The sequence below is a fragment of the Rhea pennata genome, chromosome 12 (genome assembly GCF_028389875.1).
Source record: "Rhea pennata isolate bPtePen1 chromosome 12, bPtePen1.pri, whole genome shotgun sequence".
NCBI classification, from domain to species: Eukaryota; Metazoa; Chordata; class Aves; order Rheiformes; family Rheidae; genus Rhea; species Rhea pennata.
In genome coordinates, this window is record NC_084674.1 from 22,729,180 (window position 1) to 22,748,776 (window position 19,597).

At 44.7% G+C, this 19,597-nt stretch overlaps 1 protein-coding gene across 2 annotated transcripts in view; it reads right to left on the reverse strand.

The window, feature by feature from the left end:
* CACNA2D2 (calcium voltage-gated channel auxiliary subunit alpha2delta 2) overlaps positions 1-19,597 on the reverse strand; it is a 210,010-nt gene that overhangs the window by 183,048 nt on the left and 7,365 nt on the right. For both annotated transcript variants that reach the window (XM_062586057.1, XM_062586056.1), the window contains exon 2: positions 2,520-2,601. In XM_062586057.1, coding sequence (XP_062442041.1) covers positions 2,520-2,601 — 82 coding nt within the window. The remainder of the gene's footprint in view (positions 1-2,519; positions 2,602-19,597) is intronic.

Sequence of the window (19,597 nt, forward strand, 5' to 3'; positions counted from 1 at the left end):
GCCTCCGCTACGCCAGGGACTCTGCGGACGTTTAGCATGTCCCAAGCTAAAACAGCAATGCCAAAAAGAGAACATGAGCATGTGCCTGGCTAAAATCAGACTCTATCACCAAGATCAAATTACCCCATGTTTCTTTATCCTTTTTGTCCCACAGGGAACTATTTGGTCTTTAATGCCCAGTGGGGCTTCCAGCTAAATGGATGTTTCAAGTGAAAATGGCTTTGACTTCACCCTTGTGCCCACTCTTGATGGATCAGGTGGCACTACAGCTTTGGCAGTTGGCACGGGACTCTAGTGCCTTCATCCTGGTTACAAACCCACAGGACATCAGCTAAAAAAAAATCCAAATTATACCAAGGCAGAACCCTTTACATAAAAGGAAATGTGGACTGAATTCCAACCATAGGAGTTAGTCACCACCCTTGAAGTTTCCACCCTGACTGCAACAGAATATGCAATTAAAAAAAAAATCACATCCCAGAGTGGGTTACAGTACCACTTTTGAGATTAAACAGCTTCCACGCTGCAACCCAGATGTGCCTGTGTGCAACTGGGATGACTCCCAGTAAACACAACTCTTCACTCTTCAGGATGAAGCACTCCATGTAAGCACAGATTTCACACCAGTGAAGCTATGCTAGTTTGCACTGGCAGGTGATGTGGCCTTTAAGAGAAGTGTCACTCACTCTAAATTCTGTTTAAGTATCCACAGTGAATTCCATATTCCAGGTGCCTCCCGTGGTGATCCACGGCCTCTGCTTGTCTTTATTGATGTTTTAACAACTGAATGATGCACTTTTCATTAGCTGATCTCCTGTTTCAGGTGTTTTATGCATTCACCAGACACACTACGAGTGCATAGATTCCTCCCTTCCAGAATGGACTTCCAAAACCTACCATCCTTCTGTAGTCAGTTTATCTTGTATTAATCCATTAAAGTGACGCACTGCATTCTACCAGAAGAATCAAGCAGAAAAAGTGGGAAGCACTCTTACCTTTAATTAACTGACTGGCGAATAGGAGTCAAGTGCTGGCAAATTGGTTGTGTAATTTCTATTTAAATATGGCATTTAAAAAATGACACAATATACCTATTTAACATGCAAAGGATCAAAATCAAAGCTAATAAGAATAAATTATAAGAAAGGACATGTGGGAAGTTCAGTAGTTTTTTTTTTCTTTCTTCTTTTTTTTTTTTTTAATATACTCTTCTAAAGAGTAAGCTGTCTGTTGTCCCTACATGCTGCCTGGAAAACTTATACCGGAGGGTCTAAGACCTTGCTGACATGCAAAGTTGCATTGCATAAATGCACAGATACAATTAAAAATATTTGGTAAAACCAAACTGGTACAGACACTTTTCATGCTGCATATCAAGTCATACCAATTTACTTTAAGTTAAATGGGAATGAATGCAAGTAAAAGCCAGATTAATTATTCTGAAGCTCAAATATGAATTTGAATGAATGGCTGAACTTTGAACAGCTCTGCAACTCTTCAATTAAAATTTTAAAATGCATTTAAAAGAAAACAGTGCTACTTCAGCATCTAAGCAATGGACTGCAATCAACAACGTAAAACATGAACAATTCAGTTGAAGCCAACACGGTTGCATTAGTGTAAGTAAGACAAATAAGAGACCCATAAATCACTGACATCTAAGATAAAAATGCCACTGTCATGTGAAAATACAAATACACTCCATACTTCCTTCTAAGGCTGGGGCAACATACTTACCATGTTGCAGAAGTCCACTGAATTCTTTAATTTAGATTTATTTCCTTAGAATTAATTTCTTTAGAATTTATTCTTTTGAATTTATTTCTTTAGAATTAAAACACCACAACCCTAATTTCAAATTATTCCATTTCAAAACAGTCAGTGCAAGGGCTTTGAGAAGGAGAAAACAGGGAAGGTCTTACAGCCCATTTGATCCACAAAGCTAATAAACCGTGCTGAAGCCTTTCTCCAGCTGCCCTGCCCCAACCCAGAGCTATTGCTGCCGGGAAACGAGGGAGCTGTGGCCTCTACAGCCTGTTGCACCGTGGCCCCTCGGTTAAGCCAGGAAGCAAGAGGCTGCTGACAGCATCAGTAGCAGGGTTTTGTTTGCGGCACTTCGAAACAGAAGCCGAACCGGAGTTACAGTTTTACCTACGACGCGTATTTAAAAACTCTGAACTGCTAACGGCTGGTCATGTTACGCTTGGAGCCACCCTGCGGGAGCGGTTAGTTGAATTTAAGATGCATTTAGTGTGTCGCATAGGAAAAAAATCCATAGGTACGTGCTCAGGCAGCGCTGATGTGCAGCCCTAAAGAGGGGGACAGATCCAAAGCAGACGCCCTCACGCACACTCGATGAGCGCATCAAACTGAGTAGCGACCAGAAGCGGAAAGAGCCATGATCCTGCACAGAGAGCTGAGCAAGTGACTTACTACCAGCATTCGCACAGGTGACTTCTGTAGATGGGAACATCCATTGCCACAGGGAAGGCAACACGGGTAAAGGAAAGACAGCTTACCCCTCTGAGCTGCTGGACTCCACCAAATATTCTCATCACTCCATCAATCTCCTGCTCCAGCCTCCTGGCCCAGTACTGCATACTGCAAGAGAGAGACAGAGAGAGAGAGGGAGAAAAGGAAAGAGAAAGAAGAGAGAGTCAGAGCCCTGACACTTAGTAGATAAGCAAGATAATTGAAGGGAGAGGGAGGAAATCGGTGCCCTCAGCTACGTTTACTGCTCTGCTTCTGCAGCGCCCGGTGTGGGCAGAATAGCAAGCACATGTGGCATCTGAGATTAACAGCGGGGGCACGTTATAAACTGCTAGGCTTCCAAATTTATGCACGAGGCACCATAGAGAGAAAAGGGAGAAAAGGTACAACAAAGATTGCAAGGTGCATTTCCCCCCCCCCCTTTTTAAATAATTATCTGCTGCTGCTTATATTAGGCTAGAGCGATCGAGCAAGGCTGAGGTGCTGTGGTGTCTGGCTTCTGGTGCCAAAAAACAGCTTATTGCCTCTGTGTGGCACCTCGGCAAAGAGCAAACGAACAACAGGATGCGAGGCGCCCGCCCTGCCGCGGCAACGCAGCACATCGCAACGCCCTGCTGCGCTGCCGCAACGCAGCGAGAGCAACCCGGGCGCGGGCAGGAGCCCAGCGCAGGGCCACGAGCGCCCCGGGGCTCGGCTGCTCTGGACCTGGAGTTAAGCTCAACTTGAGCCAAACGTCAGCTCTGCCAGGTCCGCTGGGGGCGAAGCTGCTTCTCGGGCAGTGGAAAGGGCCAGGAATTGCCACACGGAGCACATGGCATCTCATTCATCCTGGTCCCTGTACGGCAGAGGATCCGACTGCCCGTCCTTCCAGCGTGCCCAAAACACTCTCCGATAAACAAGCACATAGATTTTCACTTACAGCAATAATTCTGAGTGGAAACAACAACAACAACTCTTCTAAATCCACAGAACTTCATAACTCTCCTTTTAATGCGATTGCCAGACTCCAGTCCATGGCCACGCAAATGTCAAGTCTCCCATCTGGCCTGGAAGAGCACTGCTAGGTTGCCTCTAGCCTACTTATTACCATAGTTGGATCTCTTTCCACAGCACCATCCATCTCTAAACCGGAGAAAAAGCAGGGCAGGAAGAGAAAGAACAGAAGCTAAGGGAAACTAAGGGGCCCGCAGCACGGCAGAGAGGATTACGTGGCTGTTGAAGGAACAGGGAGGGAGGAGAACGGGTAGGGTTTTTCCACTTGGGTTCGGTTTGCAGAATGATTTCCTGCCTTCTGCAGAGAAGGTACGCTCCCCAGCTGCCTGCCCTAAACCAGAGCAGCTCTCCTGGTAGTCTAGAACCTGAGGAACCCATCTAAGAAACATAACCACAGAGGACTCGGACCAAACTGGACAGCATGGCCCCAAAAGGGTGAACGCTGGGCACAAATACAAAGGCAGAAACGTGCCCAAGACCACCACCGCTTTCCCACTGAGAGAAGCTGAAGCATCACTCGGGAGGAGCGGGGAGACGAGACAGAGGAAGGGACTGGCAGATGTGTGTTACTCACGCAGGCAAAAACCATGCCAGTTAATAACACATGAGGCTGTGGATGAAAACAAGATTTAATTGCACACGCCAAATCTTCAGAATAAGTTATGCTGAAAAACCCCGTTTCCAACACACAGATCTAATGTCCTCCCAGAGGTAATGCTGCTTCTTTTCCCTTGGGAGCTCTACCGGGGAGGAGAGGAGATTCAAGCGGATGGGTGAAGGAACCAGCAAACCTTCCTTTCTTCTGAAATAGGGGAAGCTAAGCCTTAGGAGCTGTCAGCATAAAGTCAGAGAGTCACGAGCAGAGCTGGATGATTTTTTTTCTTTTTTCCTCCAGTTAAATATTTTATTTGCCATCAAAGGTTTATTCAGGTTGGCCAAAGTTCCTCATACAATTACTTAAGTCATGCACTTTAGAATGTTTTAACGCCCCCCAAAAGTGATTTTTTTTTCCAGTTTGTCCAGGGAACTGGGGGCAGGGGGCAGAAACCAATTTATGCTCACGCTCAGCCACAGGTCTAAGGAATCCTGTAAAGACCATATGGAGCCAACACCTCTCCTTAAGTTCTAGCTACCTAAAACATCAGCCCAGTTAGTGGCCTGCGTCAGTCCCCTCTAGCAATATCTATATCCCAAAAGGAAATGAAAATTATAGTCCATCTTGACTTGCATCCATCAACTCTAAAAATTGCTCCATTTCCAACGTACAGAGAAGCCTTCAGAAAGGATTAGTTTTACAGGAAGGCAGAGGCAATGCTATGACTCTGCTTTTAAAAGCAATCAGGATACATAGAAGGAAGAGACACCGAGCACTCAGCTTCATAAAGGACTTGGATTTTAAATTAAAGCTTAATTAGCAGGTGTTTAAAAATATTTTTTAATGCTTATTCTCCCCTGCAAAGAAGAAATACTATTTCAGAGAAAAGGCATTGTATTTTTCATTCATGAGAAACAGTGGAATTTGCTTTTATGGCAAAATTCAACTCACTTTAACCGTGCAGCCTTGCCTGTCAGCCCCAGGTTAGATGTCACCTGGCCTTCAACCTTACTGACCAGCAGCACTTATCCAAGATGAGACTAGTCTCAGAGAGTACTGGTAAGTCTGGCAGTGCAAACTTTAAGTTTGTACGCTACCAAAACAGTGTGTGTATGGGGGTGGGGGGTGGGCTTCTTCTGCATGGCTGATACCAGATTTCCCAAATTAAATGAGTAACAGCAGAAGCAGCTTCTGTTTTCCTCCTGGTGTAGTATGGCTATACAGTAACTCTGGCCAGAAGGGGAAAACATTGTTTTTTTTTCCTAACAAGCACATCCTTTAACAACATCATACCATTGGCAAAAGCCCCTGCGTATATCTCACCTTGCTTATTCACTCATTACTATATCACTGTGGCTTTAGTAACATCAGTGCCTGGAAATGCCTGGAGCAGGCCACATCCTGGAATTCGGATTTTTCATCTCTCATTTGCCAAGAAAAAGAAAGGAAGTGGGGGGAAAAGAAAGGATAAAATCCATTATTATTCCATCTCAGTTGACCTTCTGCCTCTTGCTTCTCTCCCATGGCCACCACGCTTAAAATTTTATGGAAAACGACTATAGCAAGGATGAAAAGGTAAAGAAACTGATAGCCCATTATGCACATAGAGATTTCCCTTTGAAGCAAGTCTCATACAGAAGCCGTAAGCAATAAGACATGACAGTGACTGCATTCCCGGGCCATTACTGCACGCCTCAGGTGGCGTTACAGGGCTTGAGGAGCGATAACTCCTCGAAACACGCGGCCTGGAGTGCCTTACTGCTCTTGTGAAATGGCATTTACAAATAAAGCAGAAAGAAAACAGCTGATGCATTTACTGGCACGGATGCAATGCCGCTCACCGAAAGCCACCAGGTCCCCTTTATGAGCAGCGCGCTCAGTCTCTGCCTTAAATTGAATGCCACTTTAATGCCCTCCGTAATGAACTAACGTGGAGGAGGAGGAAACCTTTGAACCTGAGTTTTTGGGATGCTTTTTGGTGCCTGGTTAGCAACAAGCACCGCACACAAGGCAGCCTGGCAGCCCCGCTATCCCATAGCCCCTCTTTAGCAGTGACATGCACGGCTGATCCCACTAACCCCCATCATCTCGGCTGACCCGGCTCTGAGTAGGGGGCCTCGAGGTCTCTTCCAACCCACGTTACTTCAGTACTGTCAAACGCGCAAGCGTGACCACACACACATTCAGGTTATATGTTGAAAACTCTTGTGTTAAACAAGCGTTTTTGTTTCCTTCCCTTGTACATTTTATAACATCCTGTGCAGCATGTAACAAGGGACCTAAGTCTTTTTTGAAAACACAACACCATTTATCATAGTCTCTCCACAGAAAATTGCAAAAATGCTAATTGATTTGATAATTTGCATATTTGATTTTTGTAAAAGATGAGATAAAATAGATCCAGAGGCAGAGCTTCAGAAATATTTACCGTGATGAGAGCACATGAGGAGACAGCTCCCTGCTGCAGTCTCACCCAGGAAGCAGAAGAGCTCCTCTGTCCCATTCCTGCTCAATGGGCACCTCTGTCTGGCCGCTGCCACGGTCATGGAAAGCCTTACTTAGGCTCAGGACACGTTTCCTACTTTAGATGAGCCGAGCGGTCCCAGAGACTTGTGCGTGTCTACAGCAATCTCTGGTTTGTGAGGCTTAGCCACTGCTCCAGCTACCCCTGGGGCACTGGAAGAAAATGAGAATTGCCTGGAAAGACAAGAGACAGGCTGTCCTTGGCCCACATCCTCCCACCCTTCTGCACACAACAGATGGCACTCTGGAATACTGGTTTGCTGTACAGCAGCTCAAGACATTTACAGACAATCCACCAAAACAAGCCACGCGCTGACAGCCTTAAACCGGCGCTGCGAGACCGTACCGCTGCCGCCCAGCCCGGGGTCACGCTGCTCCTCACCAGCCCGGGGGACCTGGGAGCCACTGGCCGGGACCCGTCGTAGACTGTGGTTACCACCCGAGAAGTGGGCAAGGCAGTTTCACGCAGAGGTGCCCAAGCTAGGCTGAGACCAGAACCGCAGCAGCCGCATCGCGGGGCCGTCCAGCCCAGCTAGCACTCTCCGCTGCTTCTCCCCAGCTGCCTACTGCCTCTGCAGGACACCATCTGGGAAGGTGCAGGCAACCCCTGCCTGCTCCTGGAGGTGCATCTGGCAGCCCACAAATCACTGATGAATATTACTCTCATTGCAAGTTACCTCTCACTTAGGGAAGGAGAAATTAAAGGGAAGAAAATGAGCTACCTACGTGCTTTAGTATTTGTGGGTGCTATTTTTTAAGCGGCCTACGAAATTTCTTGTTTGGCTATGGAAAAGAGAAGATGTTAAGAAAGAAAAGGAAGACTCAGTCCTCTTCTCTTGCCACCTTGCTGGCCCCCCAAAAAAGAGAAAGATTCACGCAAAGATGAAAGGACAAGAGGAAAAACTACTTGCTAAGTGGATACACTGCCCCAGAGCTTATTCAGAGAGCGTTTGGTACAAGCGTCTACACTTCATGCAGCATGTTCAGCCAAGAATGCTTCACTCTTATTCATATGCTTTGGTTCAGTGCCCAAATATTGCTATTTAATAAGGTTATTAATTACTGTGTTGCCTAATTTTTGCTGTGCAGGAGCTTCTTTTAATTGGCTTATTCCTTCAAGATGCTTAATCCTTTAACTATAATGCTGCATGCATCTGTGTGCGCATGTGCCCCTCCGAGTATTCTTCATTTCTTACATACCTAGGCTGTAAAGCCCCACACGAGCTAATATTTACATGTCAAGAAAAAACAAATTGCTATTTTTTTAAAAATAGAACTTCCATACAGTACCAGTTTCTAAAAAAAATAGCTGAATAAATTACTGACCATGCTTCTAGATATTATCAAACCTCCCACACCATCTTTTTATGACTCATTTTTAATGTAAAAGATGTGCACAGGTGTTTATAAAGGAGGAATGGGAAAAAGTTTTTGCTGGACTAGTCTTTTCTTAATATTTGTCAAGATAATATTCACCTCTACCATCTGGTCTCCCCTATAATAATAACTTCAAAAAAAAAAACAAAAAAAAGAAGCATCTCAGACATTATTAAGTAAGTGAAGGAAAGGATAAAGGAATATTTAAACTATATCCCAAGGAAGATCTTAAAGAAACAAGAAGAGGAATGATAGTGGGACAGTGTCATCTACATTCAGCTCTATCACCAAGTTGCTGTGTTCCCCTTGATTCAAACATTAACTTTTTGTACCTGTTTCTTTGTCCTATCTTTTGTCTGCCTTGTTGTTCCAATTTTTCCAGCAGAACGTGTCTCACAATAAAAGCAAGCACCAAATCCCCTGCCAGATCCATCCTGATCCCAATTTAACAATCCAACAAGTATTACAAAACAAGAAAAAGGATAACTGAGTAGGGAATTTTTTGAACCCAAACAACAAAGCTGTGCAAGAAGTGAGGGGAAAGCAGCCTGACAGTAAGCAGAATGTGTGATTCATTAACAGTTCTTGAGTACAAATATTGCTGTAGGTACCTATGGGAACACTAACAGCAACCACCAACTTGTCACCAACTAGAGTTAAAACAGCAGGAAAAAATGTTCTTAAATACAATTTCAGTTTTGGAGAACAGAAGCATAGCCATTAATGGCTGAACCCCATCTATTGGGAAACAGAATAAAACTGAGGTGTTCAATCGCTCATAGAAATGTGGGCTGGCGGGGTCTTCAGGAATTCCTCTTCCACAGTTAGTTGCACTGGGACACTTAAACATCTAAGCCCTCCACATGAAGTATTGGGTCTAACCTGTTCCTTAAAACCACCAACAAGGTGATTCAAACGTCCCTGGAGTACCCAGGCTTTTTGAGTTGTTCCTCCTTTGCACTGTTTTCTAAACATCTCAGCATTCTTGTGCCCTCCTCTGGATTCTCTGTAGTTTATGTCCTTTAAAGCCCATGCCAAAACTTTGACTAGGTATGCCAGCAGAAGCCAAACCTAGCACAAGGAGGAATAATCAGCTCCCCAGTTTTGCCCAGGAAGCTACTACATTCTGCAGAACGAGTGTGCCCTGCAACAACAGCACTTTGTTGACTCATAGTTTGTGATCCACTACAATTCTCTTTTTAAATGCTATTCTAGTACCCAGACAAATATTCTTTACTCTGTATTTGTACATTTGATTTATCCTTCTTAAGTATAACATTTTGTGTTTGTTTACACTGAATTTCAGTTGCTGAGATCAGGCACTCTGTTCAATTTTTCTTGATCATTTTGAATTTTGATAATGCCTTCCAAAGTACATCCAACCCCTCCTAGCTCAGTTTCATCTGCAAATTTCATAAGCATATCCCCCTATTCCATTGCCTAATTTATTAATGAAAATGTTGAATAATACTAGTTCCAGGGCAGATCCCTGCAGGACCCCACTTGAGATGTCCTCTCCATACGACAAAGAACCATGGTAACTATTCTTTGAGAGCTGTGTGTCCAATCAAAATATCTTGAATTTCAAACTTTACAAAAAGCTGATTTCGAGTATTTGATATGCAAAGGAGCTGGAGGCCAAAGGATAATTCAGTGAATAATTTAAAGAATAAGAGTAGGTTTGAGGAAAATCGCAATCTGCTTTTAGATGATTTGCCAACAGAAAGAGGAGAAAGTCACTGAATGTGTTAGCTGGTACATTTGCCCAGCAGTACTGCAAAGGCCCCCATGCAGTCACTGTATTCTTTTGATCACACTTATGCACGTGCTTCTCATTGATACAGCAATAAAAGGAACAAATGGCAAAGCAGTCGCAGTAAACATCTTCTGCAGACAGTGACGCAGAAAGGAGAGCTTTCTCAAAAAGCTCTTTCAGCCCTAGACTCCATCATCCGGTTCCTCCCAGCCTTAACAGCCTAGAGTTCCTCTGTAGGCCATCCCTCAATGATGCACCATCCTATGAAGGATACTAGCACTTTAATGGCCTCCACATGAGGAACCCCAAGTGCATGAAAAACATGCATAAATTAAGAAGCAGAATTGGGCATCTTACGAAACAGCTGACTAGTTGGCTATTTTCAGACAGCACAGAAGGAAGTTCAGCTAGAGGTCCTCTGCTAGGCAGACAGTCTAGCCTACTCCTTCCAGCAGTAAATCTTGTTGCCTTGCAATGGGGATAAACTAGCTACTCCTAGAGACCCATATCAACTGCCCTATGCCACGACGGGGGATGGGGATGGCTCCTGAGAATGGAAACATTACCAGGTAGCTCACATACTCTGACACCTCCTTTGATGGTGGCAGAAGCACGGCAAGCAAGGCTCTTCAGGACGGTAACACAAGCAAAATAAGCTAAAGGCAATGGCTACTCATCCCTAGAGCTGCATTTTGTTAATATTAGCAATCTATTATCCAAACTAATTACCTGCTTTGTTTGGAGCCAAAACTAGCTGTAGGCCTTACTCTCCCCTCTTCTTACACAGCTTTGATTTTTTGCTCAGTTTACATATTGAAACCAGATTTCTATCACATGCTTGCTGATGCACATCAGGAGCAACAGAAGCCCGTGGGGTTCTCCCATGTTTGTGCTCTTATCACACAGAATTAGAACTGCACTCCTCATCTCAAAGCCTGTCACAAATTTGGACTTGAAGCATAATGAATTAATAAAGAAGTGAATAGGTGTCAGTTTTATTAAGCACACTACCTGGATAAATTTCACCCAGTGCAGCCACTTGTCATGTACAGCATCTCTGGAGACCCAGCAGCTGATAATTCTTGCACACTGCTTTGCAACCCATTATACAGATAAGTTTTAAGATTAAACACCTTCCTCCTTGCTGACGCCTTCTCTGTTTTACAGATGCAATCTGAGTGGAGAAGCTGAAGAGATGCCATCCCCCACTGTGAAGATAAGGTTACAGAGGGTAGGTCTTAGTGAGGATTTTGCAAACTGCATGAATTATTAAAGGCCTTTATGATATAATGACAGACATATCAGGTTATTTGTTTATTCTGTGTATAATTCATGACTCTCTTGGGAGAAGTAGGATAGATTGTTACATTTTCTTGTTCATTCCAGTAAATCCTCACCAGACGTTGGACTGAACTACCCCAACAGACCATATAACTATTCTTAACAGGATTTGCACCTTCAGTTGGGGATCAGAGAGTTTTCTTCACAGCCTGGAGAACTAGCAAAGTTGTCATCTGACTACGTCAGAGACGGCTAGTTTGGGTAATCCTTCTGTATCTCTTGCCATGAGAACATTGTCATCTAAAGCATACGCAAACAGCTGTGTGATGAGACATTAAGAGTTGCCCTGTGCTCCTATATTGCTGCTTAGCCACAGCATAATGGTTGATTCAGACACCTGCAAGACTTCAACTTTCTAAATATTTTGAATACTTCACAACAGCTACCTCCTGGTGATGTAAATAGTAAGATATTGTACAAGGCAAAACAGCCCCCCTTGCTTGGGTCATTTACGTAACAAGTCTGGTCCAGATCCAAAGCAAAGCCTGATATTGAAGAGCCTTCTCCAGAGGGCTGGAGTGGAGTTTTAAGTACATACATTGCAATCATCTCTTGGGGTGTTCTGTTTAGAGGATGTGGGAGAGAACTTATGCTATAGCGGCAACTAGGAAATAAAGGGAGTGGCCACAGCCTCAGGCAAGAAATAGCTTTCCAAAGTGATCTTGCTTGCACAGGAATACTTGACCCAAAGATGGTGTCGCTACCAGGAAGAATCATTCCAGTATGAAGAGCTGCAGGCAAGGCTGAAAATGGCAAGCTGGGTAACCCCTACTAGCCACAGGGTGCTGCAGGACTACTTTCAGCATCTACCCTTCCCAGTAGGTTTCAGCTAATCAGCACGAGACTAAGCATGCAATGAAGAATCCTCTCACTAACATGCAAGCTTTATTAAGGAGTCTCATAGAAGACTAATGACTAGCTGGACCTACGGTGGCTTTGCATCTACAACTTCTCTCCATTACCAAGCAAAGATGCCATTAACCTCTGCCACAAAGGACCTTCTGTTACAAGAGCTATTTTGGGGCCTCTATTGCCATTATTCTTCAGCCTAACTCTAAATATGTTAATCTCAAGTCTCCTGGGATGTTCAGTCACAGAATGGTCCACGACATTCCTTGGAGGCTTTCTGGTCATCTCTGTCACAAGATGTCTGTCTAGTTAAAGCCTCCACCTTAAACAACTCCTCTCCTATTCCCCCACCTGAGAGATTCCTGGCTCCTAACAGAGAGTGTTGTAATCATTGTTATTATAAAGCATTTAGTGATGCTCACTCATTGCATCTCTCACCAGCCAAACACCCGGAACCCTGTTATTTCACATGCAGTCGCCTTCATTTCCAGAAGCTGCTCATTGTATTGCTCCTTTTCAGCAATGAAAGAAAAAGGAGGTGGGAGTGGAGAGCACTTCAAAAAAATTAATTTACTGCATTTTATGCCATTACCTCACTGCTTTTTGATAAACATTTAGGAGCTGTCTGCTGTACCTTCTCTGTTGTAAGGTGGCATCCAGACACGCTGAAGGAGGGATGATCAAAGCGTGGAAGTTTTGTCCCAGTGCCACTGCATTATTCAGAGCGCTACAGAAACTGTCAGCTTTCACAGGTCACAGGCCTCCTCATCTCTCCTTTCCCCCACCAGCCGGGGAAAATGCTGCTCCCTCCACAGGGAGGAACAAATACATATAGTCTTTCCTTTGAAAAAGAAAACAAGCACATAGAAATTGAGAGCACCGAACCACACTGGACGTATGCACAAGTTCTGCACGATTTGCCATATAGACTCAGGTCAGCGGTCCATCAGGATCAGCTTCCCCATCTGCTACAGCAGCCAGCTTTCCATGCCTAAAGGGACGCACCTCCTGTCCTGGAGGAGCTGAGGGTGCTGTGCTGGAGCACCCATAGATTTCCCCTTGTGCGAAAACCACCACTCTGTAACAAGCTGCCTTCTCTTTAAGAGGGAACAGTCACTAGGAAATCTGACCGAAGCCAAGGCCCAGTTGCATCCCTTTCCTCGCCAAACGCCTCAAGCTAATCAACCAGCAGCGAGGCAGAGTTGGGAGTGCACAATTGTGGTTACTGTCCATATTCCCTTCCCGCATTATTTCAATATCCTGGTTAAATACAGCACAGATACTGCAGAAGTCCATCAAACATCATGTCCAAGGGACTGATGAACACTGACACGTCCTCCTAACATGCCTAACAAATATTTCTCCCCTTTTTTCAGGGAGGGAGAAATGAGCTACAGAAGTAAAACAGCATTCCCAAATCCAGACGTATTCGAGTAGCATAGCCAAGATTACAACTCCAAACCTCCTGACACTAAGCTTGATGCCCACACTTCAAAGACAGCATCCAAGAACCAAAGCAGGAAGGTCACATACATACTGATGCTCCACAGTACTTCTCCCAGCCCTCACACACACATGTAACTGAAACCTAAGATTACTAGATAATTCGCTCTCCTGCTTTTATAAATGAGCACTGACATTAAAATCAAAAATATCGGGCATCCAAAATTCCTGTGAATATAATACCCAGGACTCTTTTCTGTAAAAGATTTTAAAAAAGAAAGTCTTTAATGTAGTCCTCTCAACGGGTCTTATGACATCATCAACCCCTTTCTATTTAGAATAATGACTTCTTCCACACGCCAAGAGATTTGAAATTACCTGTGAAATATATTTCCCTAGGCACAGGCTCAAGAAGCATGTAAATTACCCAGCTTAATGGTCTCTAGAATTCCTCTCTCAGACACACACAGAGTGGGAAATGTTCAGATGATATCTCAGATACCATGCAAAGGGACAAACATCTGAGGGATGGTCAGGAGCTGCTGCTCTACACTTCCCCCCAATAACCAGTTCCAACAGCAAGTGTTTGCCTTGAGAAGGCAACAAGCACAAGAGCGATCCAATCCCAAATGAGTGCACCATCAGCATGAAATGTAATTTTAAGAAGAGCATTTCTTGGGAAAGGTGCCTGGTCATAATTTACACAGCAGAAGTAGCCAAATGCATGAGGGCATATACCACAGAGGGCACCCGTTTCATTTCCAAAATCCCAACGTTGAGGCACACTAAGCATTTGGCAGCAGGCTCTCTCAGAGCCATGCCAGAATGGCACGGTCCAAACTCTAATGTTCAGACTACTGCCCTGCAGAGGAGCCTTTTGACCCACAGGGACAGCTCTCATTATTCCAACACTAAAGAAAGGGAAAGGCATTCTTCTCGGAGCCCAAATCCTCCTGGCTACATTTCATAGTTGAATCTAATGTCTTGTTAGCAAATAGCAGGAGAAACACTCATTCTGAGATGAAGAGCAGAGGTTCATTCAAAGGAACAGATGAGTAGGAATTACGTGATCTGGCATCTATTTCCTGCTCCACAGCTGACATGCTGGAGACCTTGAAGCCTTAGTTTCAAAGGCAAAATGAGCAAAGGTGAAATGCAAATGTTACTACAAAGAGAGCACAAAAAAGCCTGAAGGAGTGGAGAGTAGAGAGCAGGACAAGATGCTCATGTTGCAAAAGAGTGGGGAACAACGACAACCTGAAGGACTCCATGAAGGATTTATCCATCTCAGGGAATGATCCTAAGGCACAGACTGCCTGAAGATTTGCTCCTAATGCTAGCCAAGACTGACAGGCCAGTCACCTTTTAACTTGTAATTGATAGAAGGTAGGCCAGAAAATCAGTTAGGGATAAGAGAACAACTGGAAGATAAGCCTGGCACTGGAAAAATGGGCCAAGTTCCTCTGGTGTAGATTTCCCCCCAGCCAAGGCGTAACTCAAAGCCTTTGCTGAGACTCTTCCAAAGTCAGGATCTGCCTTCACTTGCAGTCACAAGCATCTTTCTGACCTGCATATTGACAGAAGCTGTGGCATCATGGCAAGATTAACACACAACAATCTTCAAGCCATTTTCTTCACTCACAAGCATGCTACTAAAAGCCAAAATCTTTCAAGACTCTGCAAAGGCATCTGTCCTCAAGATTAACTAGAGGTCACAGCCAGTAATGCAAGCATTTTGCTATGCAGAACTATTGGGAGGTAAATACTAAACTAAACCTCATAGCAGCAGAAAAAAACTGAAGAGCAGGAAAGACATGGTAATGAATATTGTAGGCAAGCCAAATGAAAAAGGTAGGTTAACTTTATATGAATATTTAGACCCAATACTAACTAAGTGACTTGGAATAGTCTACATTTGGATCACTGGATCTTGACTCCTATGTAATGCACTTCACCAGCTTCAAAATACTTCAACAAATTGCCATTCACTCAGCATTGAAAGTTGCCCACTCCAGTACAGAGTGAATCAGCTTATTGCCACCACTGATTCCACCCAACCTCTTCAACACCAGGCTTTGAGCAGGAATCCTTCGCCCATCCAAGGCGGCACAGGCTGTCAGGTAGAGAGATTTCACGTGCACATATTATATGTGGCCCGAATATAGCAGGGACCTCAGGTTATACATAAAGATTGGAACACCTCTTCTGCAGCCCTCAGCAGCGTCCCTTTCAGCTCCCCACACCACCCTGGTACTTTTCTATAAGAAGGGGTACTATTTACTAAATCTTTAATTTCTGCAGTCTCTTAGTTTTCTCTGGAAGAAACTTCATATATAAGAATACTAATTCTACCTTATGGCATCTAATAACATCTTTGAAATGGTACAAACATAGGAATAGTAGATTTAAATAAAAAAAAATCAAGTACCACACAAGCTACCATTAAAAGAACCCCACCTTTTTTGGACAACTGGCAAACCTACTCTTCCAACACACAGCTGTGACTCTAGAGAACATGATAGGTTCTGGCAGCCACTTCCTGATGAGAAGGCCATGCACTCAGTTACCTAAGAGTCACCGAATAAGTGACATTTATTAAGTGGCTCTTATAAAATAAAAAAAGGCTGCTTTCAGTACACATAATCACGTTCATAAACTGCATGAACCAGCAATGCTTTCAGTGTAAGGCTCCACTAGGAAGTGTCAAAAGAGGAAGGTAGGGGGAGAGAAAGGGGAGGAAAAAAAAAAGACTCCCACACACCAGCATTGCTAGAGGCAATTCTTCATGCAGGTTCCTGGCCTCAGGATCCCATCTGACCTCCAACGTGATAACACTGTGTCTTCCAGAGGAAACGAGGCACAAGCAAGGCTGTCAGAACAGCACAGTGTAAAAGATACTGCAGGGCTCTGAGAAAGAGGAAAAAAGGCATCATCTATCTCAGCAGACACAACAGTAAAACAAGACCCTGCATCAAGATGTAGCTGTCAGACCCCTTTCATACCTGGCCACAGACAGCTATTAGAGCTGCTTCATCCTCCACGTGTCTGGGTGTGGAGCACAAGGGAAGCGAAGGGAAGTTCAGGTAATGAGCTTTCACTTGTGGCATCTAGGGATATGGAAGGAGCTGCATCTTATGATACAACTTCCTCAGCACCAAGCAGGCAGTGGGAGTGAAAGACAGAGCTGGTTAGCTTTTTCTCTAAAGGGAAAACTAGATAAAACAAATAAACATAGCAAAAAATAGCCCTGGGGAGGCCACATCCAGAGTACTGCATCCAGTTCTGGGCTCCCCTGTACAAGAGAGACATGGAGCTACTGGAGAGAGTCCAGCGTAGGGCTACGAAGATGATCAGAGGGCTGGAGCATCTGCTCTGTGAGGAACGGCTGCAAGAGCTGGGCCTGCTTAGCCTGGGGAAGAGAAGACTGAGGGGGGATCTTATCAATATATACAAATATCTTAAGGGAGGGTGTCAGGAGGATGGGGCCAGACTCTTTTCCGTGGTGCCCAACAACAGGACAAGAGGCAACAGGCATAAACTGAAATGCAGGAAGTTCCATCTGAACATGAAGAAGAACTTCCTTACTGTGAGAGTGCCAGAGCACTGGAACAGGCTGCCCAGAGAGGTTGCAGAGTCTCCTTCTCCGGAGAGATTCAAAATCCACCTGGACGCAACCCTGTCTAACGTGCTCCAGGTGACCCTGCTTGAGCAGGAGGGTTGGACTAGATGAACTCCAGAGGTCCCTTCCAACCTCAACCATTCTGTGATTCTGTGTAAAAACAAGTGACATAGAAGGGTTCAATTTAGCCTTAAAGTGATGGGCAAAAAGACAGCACTGATGTCAAAAATGCCAACTCAGCATTTTTGTTGCCAGGTTAGACAAGCTGGCAGATACTAAATGTGATTATTTAGAAACTGGGACTAAAGCATGAGCAAGTAGTAGGTGCATTAGACTTATTCCTTTTCTTCACTCCATAATAGAAATCAAATAAAAAGTAACTGCAGCCACTACCATATTGAAAAATTAGAAGACAAAGGCTTTAAAGTTATCCCTAGCATAATCTCATATGTCTCAGCACAATTACATCACAGATGAATTTGGCCCAGGATCTTGAAAACTCTTTGATGTTTCTCAGCTTTTAAATTTAACACAACTGTAGCAGAGTACAGCATGCAAGGCCAACAGTGGTGAATTCTTCTGCATCGTAATAAAACCAATGTCAGAAAAATGGCTCAATCACCAGCAGTCCAGCAGTCCCACAGAACAGAGCCAAGGAGGTGCATGAAAATATGTGTGGCTGTGCATAGAGGGGGCACAGAAGGCTCATTTTCAGCCGATGCTCTTTTGCCCTGCACTCTTGAAAGTGCTGTCATTCTGTGCAAGGCAAAATAATGTCATCAGTTTGGTCAGTGATTGACAACTATTAAGATTTCCTAGCAAGCAAGCAAGCAGAATAAATAAAAAACGAGAGCCACCTGAAGACAAGATACTGCTTTTTCATACTCATGTAATCTGCCCTCCTTCCCAGAGCAGGCAGTGGAGGAGCTGAAAGCACATTGCCCATGAAGTTGCAGCACAACTCTAGCTGGAGGCTCATCATCCTGAAGCTCTTTTCAGCTTGCAGATCTTGAATAATTAACTGCTGTTTTTTCCACCCTTTTTCCCCTGCTACTCATGACAAGCTGCTGCAGCAGCTTTACTCTTACACAAGCAATGGGCTTCCCTTCCCTCTGCAGAGGTCCTGAAGCACATGAGCCCATATTCCTCACGGAAGCGTACGCCCTACGTTGTCTTTTCCCTGCCAAGCCCCAGAACAGGACTCTGCGGTGAATGTTTAGTACTGACTTTTGATTTATAAGACTACCTCAGACATGAGGAAACGGTACTTTGGCTCCTCCTGGGTCTGCTGAGTTTGCTATGGAGCAATAAACGGATGTTCAACCACTCATCGCCCAGAATTTGACTGGATGTTCAACACCTGAGAAAGCTGCACATTAGCTGCTTTGCTTGGCTTAAGTGTGTGCGAGTGTCTCTCTCTGCGACCACGTTCCAGCTGCTAACAATCTGACTACGAAACCCACCGTATGTTAGAAACGCAGACGAGGCACAGCATTCATCACTCTCACTGTACCACACCAGAGAAAATCAGCACTGGCCACGAGAAAAAGATATCATCGCATAAAGTCTAACAGATTTGAGAATTCAGATATACGAATCTCTCTTTGATTCGGAGGAAATGAAATCAGTGCGAGCTTTATAGATCTCTTGGAGCATAAATGGCTTACACAAGGTAGTCTCTTTAAAACGTTTACACATATGCCCCTTGTTCTGGCTTCTCATTTGGGAGATGAATGCAAACTCAGACTCTAGATGCCATAGTGTCATGGACGGAAGAATATTTAATGCCCACTGGAGAAGAAACACAACCTGACAGCAAAACGGACTGGCAGCTTGCTACAAGAGAAAAATTTCAGGCCCCAGCTCCGTTACGTGTTGAAAGGCATTGGTATTTATAAAGAGAATCATTTCCTCATTTGTCACTTCAATGGAGATAGATTCAACACTCTCTCCCAATTCTTTCCACCAATTTAACAGCTTACGGGGTAACTTTGTTTGTGCCTGGAAGGCTGAGAAGCTCGGGAGCCAGGAGGGGGTGAGGGGCTCTACTCACGAGTCAGGTAGGCAGGCGCATGCCTGCCGCATCGCTGCTCTTCAGCTCGGAAACGGTGCTGCAGCAGGAGCCACAGGCAAGCCAGGGCACTTCGGCCAGCGCCTGACCTCTGTCGCCCTCACTTTTACTGCCGGACAACACCGACCGAACCTGGGGAATCCAAAGCCCGCAAGAGCAACGTTGGGAACGGACACACCTGTGGTCCACGGCCAAATGCTGTGCCCACAGCCCTCTCCAGAGCGCAAGGAAGCCACCGAGCACGCCAGCGACCCCAACTGCCTTCAGCTCACGGGCAAACAAGCTCTCACGGCAGCTCAACCCGTCCACGCTGCCGGGAACAGCAGCACCCCTGCTCTAACCGGTCAGCGACGGCACGCTTGCAAACCTTTCAGCCACCAAAAGCCACACACAGAAGAAAACAATCATTTTTAAAGCAAACCTGAGCCTTGATTACACATCTGATGGCACTCAGAAGAGTAAACCTCACTGAAATGAGTACACACTTTGACTTTGAGGAAACTCTCACCGAAAATAATAATCATATGGATAGGAGACCGC